Source organism: Mustela erminea, chromosome 20 (assembly GCF_009829155.1).
Source record: "Mustela erminea isolate mMusErm1 chromosome 20, mMusErm1.Pri, whole genome shotgun sequence".
NCBI lineage: Eukaryota > Metazoa > Chordata > Mammalia > Carnivora > Mustelidae > Mustela > Mustela erminea.
Window position 1 is genome coordinate 29703003 of NC_045633.1, and position 10561 is coordinate 29713563.

At 43.5% G+C, this 10561-nt stretch overlaps 1 protein-coding gene across 3 annotated transcripts; it reads right to left on the reverse strand.

The window, feature by feature from the left end:
• Positions 1-5938: 5938 nt before the first annotated feature.
• On the reverse strand, positions 5939-10243 carry OCM2 (oncomodulin 2). 3 transcript variants are annotated; one of them, XM_032328038.1, is made up of 5 exons: positions 10133-10243; positions 9345-9412; positions 8438-8570; positions 7673-7782; positions 5939-6236 (listed from the first exon to the last, which is right to left on the reverse strand). In XM_032328038.1, the coding sequence occupies exons 2-5, from the start codon at positions 9403-9405 to the stop codon at positions 6211-6213; spliced, it is 330 nt and encodes a 109-aa protein (XP_032183929.1). In that variant the 5' UTR covers positions 9406-9412; positions 10133-10243; the 3' UTR covers positions 5939-6210. The 3 variants fall into 3 exon arrangements, with proteins under 3 accessions (XP_032183929.1, XP_032183930.1, XP_032183928.1); XM_032328039.1 differs by lacking the exon at positions 10133-10243 and adding an exon at positions 10045-10130; XM_032328037.1 differs by lacking the exon at positions 10133-10243 and adding an exon at positions 9819-9897.
• Between the last annotated feature and the right edge of the window lie 318 nt (positions 10244-10561).

A 10561-nucleotide genomic window follows, 5' to 3' on the forward strand; every position in this document is an offset into this window, starting at 1 on the left:
CTTATTTATTTGACAGAGAGATCACAAGCAGGCAGAGAGGCAGACAGAGGGAGGAAGCAAGCTTCCTGCTGAGCAGAGAACCCCATGCGGGGCTCGATCCCAGGACTCTGAGATCATGACCTGAGCCGAAGGCAGAGGCTTAACTCACTGAGGAACCCAGGTACCCCTGATAAATACCTATATTAAGAAAAAAAAAAAGTGGGGGGTGCCTGGCTGGCTCAGTTGATTAAGCATCTGCCTTCAGCTCAGGCCATGATCTCAGGGTCCTGGGATCAAGCCCTGCATCCAGCAAGGAGTCTGGTTTTCCCTCTCCCCTTATCCCTCTCCCCATTCATGTACTCACTCATGTGCTCTCAAATAAATAAATAAATAATTTTTTAAAAGATTAAGATCTCAAACAACCTAAGTTTATACCTCAAGAAATTAACGAAAGAAGAGCAGGGGCGCCTGGGTGGCTCAGTGGGTTAGGCGTCTGCTTTCAGCTCAGGTCATGATCTCAGGGTCCTGGGATCGAGCCCTGCGCTGGGCTGTTTCTTTCTCTCTCTCTCTCTCTCTCTGCCTGCCTTTCTGCCTACTTGGGATCTCTGCCTGTCAAATAAATAAATAAAATCTTTAAAAAAAAAAAAAAAGAAGAAGAAGAAGAGCAAACAAAGCCCAAAATTTGGTAGGAAAAGGGATGGGAAAACAAAGATCAGATGGGAATTAAAGGGAATAGAGACTAAAAGGACAACAGGAAAGTTCAAAGAAACGAGAAGGTGGGTTTTGAGAAGGTAAACAAGATCGACAAACCTTTAGCTAGACTAAGGAAAAAGAAGATGCAAAATCAGAGGCGAGACATGACAACTGATACTACAGAAGTAGTAAGTGTCAGAAGAAACTGTTGTGAATAATCACACACCAACCAATAAGATAACATAGGAGAAATGGAGACATTGCTAGAAACATAGAACTTACCAACACTGACTAATAAAGAAATAGACAATCTGAATAGACCTATTATAGAATTTAAAAGTATTTCAAAGTTTGTTTCAAATGATGTTACCAGGCAGTAATAATCAAAACACTATAGTACTGACATAAAACAGACACATAGATCAAATGGAACAGAATTGAGAGCCCAGACATAAACCCTGTATATGTTGCTAATTAACTTACGACAAAGGAGCCAGGAATATACGACATGGAAAGGATGGTCTCTTCAATAAATGGTATTGGGGAAACAGGATAGCCCATGCAAAATAATAAAACGAGATCTCTATTTTACCCCATACACAAAAATCAACCCAATATAAATCAAATCCTTGAATACAAATTACAACTTTACTCAAACATAAAGACTGTAACAGTAAAACTCCTAGAAGAAAACCTGGGTCAGCTCCTTGACATTGACCTCAGCGATGATTTTTTTTTTCGATTTGACACCAAAAGCAAAGGCAACAAAAGCAAAAATAAGCGATTGAGACTAAATCAAACTAAAAAGCTTCTGTGCTGCAAAGGCCATCAATGAAATGGAAAGTCGACCTATGGAATGGGAGAAAATATTTGCAAACCACACATGTGATTAAAAAAAAAAAAATCGAGGAACTCATGCAACTCAATAGAAAGAAACCCAAGTAACCTGATTTAAAAATGGGCAAAGGACCTTAACAGACATTTGTCCAAAGAAAAAGGTCAATGGGTAGATAAAAAGACACTAGACATCAATCATCATCAGGGAAATGCAAATCAAAACCACAATGAGGTATCACCTTATACCTGTAAGGTCAGTTTTCCGAAAAGATGAAAGCAAAGTGCTGGCCAGAACATGGAGAAGAGGGAACCCTCGTGCACTGATGGTGGAAATGTAAATTGGTGCAGCCACTACTATGGAAAACAGTGTGCAGGGTACTCAGAAAAATTAAAAATAGAACTTCCATATGACCCAGCAATCCCACTTCTGGCAACGTGTCCAAGGGAAACGAAATCGTTATCTAGAAATTCTATCTGCCCTCCATCTTCACTGTAGCATTATTCTCAATAGACAAGGTATGGAAACAACCTGAGTGTCTATGGTTGGAGGAATGAATAAACAAAATGTGTTTATATGTGTAGGATAGAGTTTTTTTTTTTTTAGATTTTTTTTTTAAAATTTATTTGACAGAGAGAGAGAGAGAGATCACAAGTAGGCAGAGACACAGGCAGAGAGAGAGAGGGGAAGTAGCCTCCATGCTGAGCAGAGAGCCCAATGCAGGGCTTGATCCCAGGACCCTGAGACCACGACCCGAACCAAAGGCAGAGGCTTAACCCACTGAGCCACCCAGGTGCCCTGTAGGATAGAATATTATTCAACCATGAGAAAAAAGGAAATCCTGCCTTTCAGGACAACATTGGAGGAACTGGCCAGGCATCACGCTAAGTGAAATAAACCAGACAAATAGTTCGTGGTATCACTTATATATGGAATCTTAGAAAACAAAACCAGCCCTCATAGAAACAGAGTCAAATGGTGGTTGCCAGGGGTTAAGGGGTGGGGGAAATAGGGAGAGGCTGGTAAAAGGGTACAAACTTTCAGTTATAAACAAGATCCATCCTGTCTCTGTCACCGCCTCCTTTCTGTGAAAGTGAAATCGACTGTTTCGTTTCGTTTGGTGCATAGGTACTAATGTAGGGGTTTGTTGTTGTTTGTTTTAATATTTTATATATTTATTTGACAGAGATCACAAGTAGGCAGAGAGGCAGGCAGAGAGAGAGAAGGAAGCAGGCTCCCTGCCGAGCAGAGAGCCCAATGCAGGGCTCGATCCCAGGATCCTGGGATCATGACCTGAGCAGAAGGCAGAGGCTGTAGCCCACTGAGCCACCCAGGCGCCCCACTAATGTAGGTTTTTTTTTTTGTAAAAGTGAAGTGACATAACTTGAACTTTTGAAAAGCAGGAGATACCCGAATGTATCTGTGTCTTCGACAGGTATTAGGTGCTAGTGAGAGACTTAAGCAGTCTCTGTGAGGCTGCTGCCTTCCTCCATGCAGAATTTGGTCTGCATCAGGAAGGGAAGCGAGACAGGAAGAAGGGGGGAGACTGAGGACAGACTGGGACGTACGTGAGTCTCTCCCAGCCTCCGGCCCTGATGACGGGGGCTCCTTCAGGAAAAGCTGGTGAACTTTGTCAGAGCAGGAAAGACACACTTGGAGCTGGGGGCTGCAGGAGGACCCCACACCAAGGCGGGGATCCAACAGATACATGACCACACTGTGCTGAGTTCCGGAGCATAAATACAATGGCTATTACTTTACTCTTACTCCCACCCCCCAAATCTCAGACCCATCTAAGACTGGGGGCATTTAGGGGTGCCTGGGTGACTCAGTTATTAAGCATCTGCCTTCAGCTCAGGTCATGATCCCAGGGTCCTGGGATCAAGTCCCACATCAGGCTCCCTGCTCAGCGGGAAGCCTGCTTCTCTCTCTCCCACGCCCCCTGCTTGTGTTCCCTCTCTTGCTGTGTCTCTCTCTGTCAAATAAATAAAATCTAAAAAAAAAAAAAAAAAAGACTGGGGACCCACAACCCCAAGCCAGTTGACATATTACAAAGCCACCGCACAAGAAGGGTCAAGATGTGTTAAAGTGAGGGGGTAGGGATGCAGGTGTTTTATGTTCTTGAAATATATTTTATCACTCAAAAATAACTCGAGGATGTGAATCCATTTACCTTCATTGTAGAACTCCTAGGAAAACAATGTCAAAATCTACTCCTTACCCGAAAACGTTGACTTTTTGAAACCAGTTAAAAGCTCACGTAAATGAGTAGTCTTCCCAGTGAATAAGGTAACAGGCCAGGTGGAAATGAGCCTCGTGATTCCAATTTCATCTGTCGTCTTAAGTGTTTGCAAAGTAATACCATCCCTTCACATTAGCAGGAGAGATAGAAGATAGGTTTTTGCTTGAAACTGGATTCCTGAGTACTCATTACACAAAATTAAACTGCATTGTCCCACAGAATTAATCATGCCATTTGTCAACCTGAATGAACGGACAGAGCTCCGTATCTTCGGAGCTTTTCTACGCTTTGTTTCTGAGCTGGGAAGAACTTCGGTGGAAACCTATAGATTGAAAAAGCTAACTTCAATATTTTGTAATGTACAGATGCTGAACCAAAATACCTAATAATGTTGGAAGTATTTTAGTCATTCTTCGTATTAGTCTCAACAATGAAGCACATTCAAGAAACCAGCTTTCAGATCACATTCCATTCAATTATAAACTACTCTACTGAACTGTAAGTCAAAATTACAATTAAGTAAAAATAGCTCAAATTAAAGCCACTGTCACAGCCCTATTTTATAAGCAAGTAGGAAAAACAAACTTCTGTAACTTGTCATGCGCTCTAGGTCCTCATGTCAAAGCCAAAAATGCATCATTCCACTGCCGAGAACATCCCCTTCTTGAGGTAGGTTGATGGTCTTTGGCAAATTAGTTAAAAATTGAGAACTCAAGCACAAAAGTAAAATTGTTTACATGCTTGTCAATCCCTTTTCCCGACTGTTACAACTTCAGGATTTTTTTCCACTTTTGATTCGACTCTGGATACGCTCTATTTAAAATTTTTCCTCAGCATGTAAAAATATAAATGAGCCCAAAGAAATGAGTGAGAATTTCCAGAACAGAATAGTATGCAGGGCTTTCATTCATTTGAGTGTGGGATACATCTTTGGCATTAACGTTTTTTTAAATCAAAATGGTTACTTTGGCTTAGTGACCAAAATCGGGTAAATTCTACATCTGTTTTTCATGTCCCGAGTTCCTGTGCTGTGTTTCTTCAAATGCCTCAGTCTTACTTATCTCACTGTCCCGTCAGACTTCCAGCTGGAGATAACTGGTTTGAAATCTCTCATATTCCCCTTAACCTCATTCTAACACGACGATATCAAAATTCCGTGGTTGTGTTAGTTGAGTTTCTTCTGAATGCATATTAGGTAAATACATGGTTATTAAAATAAAAACGTTGAACCCTGGAGGCCCCCTTGTTGTATACACCCCACATTTCGAGAAGCTGCCTTAACATGGCCCCCTAAATAGCCGGGGTTCAAAAATCCCTGAGCTACTTCAAGTGTGAAGGAGGCAATCCAGGAGAGCCCCAGGCCTCAGGAACCTGTGTGTGCAGTGAAAAGTGTGCACCTTTCAGGGGGGGTCCCAGGAAAATGCCTCAGTTCCTCCCCGGAGTCCTCAACTCTGGGGGTCAGCCAGAAATAACACCTTGAACCTGCCACCTGGACATCAGTATCGCGAGAGTTTCCTGGCTTGACGGGGCCCCATCCTCACGAACACTCTGTAACAGGACCCGGACGCTCACCTCCAAAGTGAAGGCAATTCCTGGTGTAACTGGCTCAGGTGGTATTTCAAGGAGAGCCAGGAAAGTGAAGACTGAGAAAGAGAAGCGGGTGGTGGCAGGAGGTAGGGTCAGAGCAGGCAGTCTCAGATAGCTTGTTTTTTTTAAGGAAAAACAACAACAAAAAAAGGCAACCCCCCCCCGCACCAAAAACAAAACAAAACAAAACAAAACCACCAAAAACAAGCTTGAAAATGGGTCTGTGCCCATCGGTAGAGTGAGTCTGCTTAGTTTTGGGGCCATTACTGCCTCCCATTTTTTTCTGTACTGTTGGCTTTTAAATCTCTCTTCTGGCCATCTAATGCATAAGCAAAGGTGCTTTTATGCTCTGTATAAATCTCTTCATGTTACTTTCGGACTCCGAGAACTGCCTGAGAAAATCCCAGCCTGATGCTTTTGACTTTTTTCTCCCCCCAACCCTGTTTTGTCTGTTTGCTGGCACACTCCAATATGGCTGGCTTAGTGCTCAAGAGGACCAGCAGTCTTTCTCAAAGCCCTCAGCCCCCAAATTGCTTTCATCCCTGCACCTTGCTATGAAGACACCACGATGACAACACACCCACACATCAGTAGATGATGAGAAATGCATCTTTATTGGATGAATTTTAAAGGCAATGTCTGCTGAGGGCCTTGCAGGAGTCATCAGGCATACCAACCACGGACCACCAAAAATTCACAAAAGACTGTCTTATTACCTTGCTAAAACAGGAAATCAATTGCAGAAGCACTTCTGTGGGGGTGTGTGTGTGGGGGGTAATGAATAAATAAACTAGGGGGAGGAAGTGGGGTTTCCCATTCCTAGGGCTTTGGAGGTCTTGCGGCTGATTGTCTCTATCTCCACAGCCTGGAGCTTTTAAGAATGCACCATTTCCTGGAATTCTAGAACAGAAGAGGCGAAAAAGCATCAGTGGAAATGACTGGGTATTTTTACTGACAGGTCGTGGCGGCTGGTGGGAGTTTTGAAGAGGAAAGGAAGCAGATTGTCAGATGACGGGCTTGGCCCCCTCTAAGGGCACAAAAGGAGGGGGGAAATGTGTCACTGGCTGTGGATAGAGCTGGTCTATAACGTCCCATCTTCCTGTGTAATCTAACAAACATCTTCCGCTTTGCAATAGAGCCCCTTGTATTAGAGCCTGGGAGCCCAGGCATTTCTCTCTGACAGTGCACAGACTTGGTATAATACCCTATCGCAATCGGAGATCGCTCAGCTCTCTGGCTACTTTAAGACAGAGGAAGGGGGTTTCTTCCTCTTCGGAAGTTACATTGTACAGATGTAGGAAACAATTCATAGGGTGGGCTTTGGAACTCACTTCTTGAACTCTCACCTTACGCCCAAGAGTTTATGTTACTAAAAGGCGATGGTGATAGGGGTAAGGATAAAAATGAATGGATGTGACTGATTGAAATTGAAAACTGGGGTTTTGCTTTATATTTATTGGTATACTTTGCCTACCTGGAATTTGGATTTTTTTTTTTTCTGGTGGCTAGATTTAAATAAATCAATCTTATCTCAGCTATTTTTCTGAGCTATAAATAGAAGCTACATGAACGCCTGTGTAGTAAGTTACAGTGGTATAATTTTGGATAGGTTTTTAAAGGGAGGATTTAATGGGAGTTTTTAATATCAAGTTAGTATCACCGTAAAGAGCCTGCATAAATTCTCCTGAGCTGGCATGCACAGTGTAGCTAAAAAGCATGTAAGCAACATAATTGAATAGGAAGAAAATAATTCCGCAGCCATGCAGCTATACTAAAATTTGAATATAGGACTCTGCACACAAAAGACTCCATACCTCGTGTTTGATCTACTCTCTCATATTGTCCACTTGGTGGGCTAATGTCCAATAAAATGTGTTTGTTTAAACCCTTGAAAGCTAAGAGGCTTTCCTACTCAAGTCAATAGACATTTCGATATGAGACACACTTGAGAATGTCAATCCTTCCCTTATTCGGAAAGGCTCAAATCCCAGGGGGAGAAATTCCTTACGTCATTGCCATGATGCATATTAGGGTGTCTTGCAAATCGTTAGCCAGGCCATTGCTAGTTCCCCCGGTCGGGTGAGGGGTATTTTCCAGGTCATAGACAGTAACCCACAGGACCAGGCTCAATGGTTCCTTCCCAGGCATCACATTAGTCTCTATATACATCATTGGTATCACACAGCAGGCCCATTTTACAGATGAGAAGGTTGAAGCTCAGCCAGGTTAAGAATGAGGGATTTTTCACTAACCGTGTCTGCCGGATCTCACGACCCAAGCCCCCAGATTGCTTCTAGAGCTAAATTCTTTTGTATTGGGTACAGGTGTGAACATACCATCGGCCCCAATTTTCCCATCTCCGTCATTATCTGCAGCCGCCATCAAGGACTTGGTTTCTGACTCTGTCAGCTCTCTAGCACCACTCTCGAACTTCTGGAGGAAAAACCTGCAGGACAATCAAGATTGATGGGAATTTTCTGAAAGACCACATGTCCCTGTGCTTCCCCATTTCCTCTTGAAGCAAACCACCTGTTCTTGGCCATTGTGATATTCCGTCAAAGGTCTACACAAGCCAAACTTGCCTTCCTTATAGAAACCACTGGTGGGAATTCTGTTTTTAAAAGTGTGTGTGTGTGTGTGTGTGTTTTTCAGGGAGACACGTGGGTAGCTCAATCGGTTAAGCGACTGCTTTTGGCTCAGGTCATGATTCCGGGGTCCTGGGATCGAGTCCCATGTCGGGGTCCTGGCTCTGTAGGGAGTCTGCTTCTCCCTCTCCCTCTGATCCTTCCTCTGCTCGTGCTGTCTCTCAAATGAATAAAATAGATAAATTTTTAAAAATTAAAGATTTTTTTTCAGAGTTTTGTTGATAAGTCCATTTGTCAAACAAAAAGACCTACAATGAATGAACTTCTGCACCTACTGTCTCCAGTGCCCGTGTCTAGTGCTTCGCAAGGATAGAAGCATGGCCCACTGACCCATGGCCTTCCCTTGCATGAGGCTCTGTGAAACAATCAGCATCAACACTGGCCATTGAAGAAATACTGACCAAACTGGCCTCCACGGCTACCAACCCACCAAGCAATGTCAAGGGCAAAACTCACTTAAGCTCTTCTTCATCCAGATATCCACTCTGGTCATTGTCTATGAACCGAAAAACATCCTTCACCTGGCTGGCCGACATCTTGGAGAGGCCTGATGTCTGGAAGAATTTTTGGGGTTCGAAAGTATCTGGGTCTGAAGGACAGAGAGAGGGTTATTCTGAGGCTCATCAGGTCACATTCCGTATTTGGGCCAAGGTGCTGAAAACACAGGTTTATCAAAAGCCCTCCGCATGATATCCTCGAGCTACAGGGATGCTCAGTTCTCACTTTAAAAAAAAAAAAGACGGGGCGTCTAGGTGGCTCAGTCAGTTAAGCATCTGACCCTTGATTTCAGCTCAGGTTGTGATCTCAAGGTCATGAGATTGATCCTTGCATCAGGCTCTTTGCTAGGTGTGGAACCTGCTTAGTATTCTTTCTCTCCCTCTCCCTCTGCCCCTGCCCCCCACCCCGCTCTCTCACTCTCTCTCAAAAATAAATAAATAAAGACAGACAGACAGACAAAGAGGGCTGTGACTAGGGCAAGACTACGAGGCAGCCAAGACTGGGTAGTTTTGTGATAGCATCTCCTGTCTCCCTCCTTCCCTGTCCAGTTGCTTTTGTCTACCCCTCCCTCCTCTGTGCCTCCCCCGCTTCCCTTTTTACAGCCTGTGTGTCCAAGACCCCAGCAGGGCTGGTCTCATTGGCTGGGTAAAGTGAGGTCATTCCATTCAAACAGGATACAAGGTATCCACGTGTTTCTTTTTTCACATTTTGTTTCTTTCACTTTACAACAATGGAATCATAGGCTCTGTAACTAGTTATTTCATTGACACCAATTTTACTCTCTGATCCCACGGATTTTCAGCAAAGTCCATATTTTAATCCTTGAGGCTTTGCAGGAGTCACCCCTGCCCCCAATGCCCTTTACCTTGGCACTCCTGCAGGGCTGCTGCGATGTCATCAGCGCTAAGGACATCTGTGATGCTCATTTTCCACCTAGTCACACAGAATAAACGAGATGTGGTCAATGACAAGCAGGAAAATGCACGCCCAGGGGCGCTATATGCGCCTGGGCCCCCGGAAACTGTGTGTTTGTGGGGAATTTTTAAATGCGATAAACGTGATATTATATTAAATGAAGGGACAGAAGAGCCGCATACAAGCCATAAACTGAAAAGATTCCAGCCCCCTTTGTGTCCCTGCCTTCTCCTGAATGTTCTTCAAAGACAAATTTTAAAACTACAACTTAGAGGATGACTTGATCCCATTTTTTTTTTTAATAAAAAGGATATTTGCACAATTGATCACTTACATAGTCATCTACAAAACTATGTTCATACACTGGAAATGCAATGTTTCCAATTCTATGGAGGGGAGGATATAGCTTGGACTACTTGGATACCTTCTGTGGAAAAGATGCTCTCGCTCTTCTGAAGGATGGGAGTCAGAGACATGGAAAGCCCATCTACCAGAGATCAAAGAGACTCCTTTCATGTGTCAAGTCCATAAGAAAAGGGAAATCTGAGCACAGCATGCACCAACCTAACATGAATCCACAGGAAAGAAGGAAAGTAGGAAGAAAGTAGGAAAGAAGAGTCTGGGGTCTTGTAGGTCCACCAGCTACTTACCTTTTCAGATTTTTTTCCCCAAGAAGAATCAGGAAAAAGAGCTGAAGGAGCACAAAACAGATGCGCTTTTGCTACCTTAGTGACCTACCTTATATAGGATTGAAAAAGTGATAGTAAGAACCTCTTAGATTTCCTTTTCAAGGATCAAGTAGACCGTAGCTCGAATGTCTTCCCTTGCTAATTAAACCTCTTTTTTGTTCTATTTATATCACAAGGGAATGTGGGTGGGAACAGCCAATTTTTAAAAACAAACCTCAACAAACCTTAACTAAAGTTTCAGTTCTGCAAATGAACCCGCTGGCAGTGTGGAGAAGAAACCAAAAAGCTGGTTAGGAGGAGACAGTGGCCAAAACGAGGTGAACACAAATGGAGGTCTTCCGTAAAAGAACCCCCAGGTGTTAGTGGCTGCTGTTTGAAGCAGGCCTGCTGTTACCCTCTGAAGCCATGGACGTGAGAGGCCGACCTTGGTCCAGAGTCGACAGACTCAAAGTCAGTGTCAGATAGACCCATAGACTTG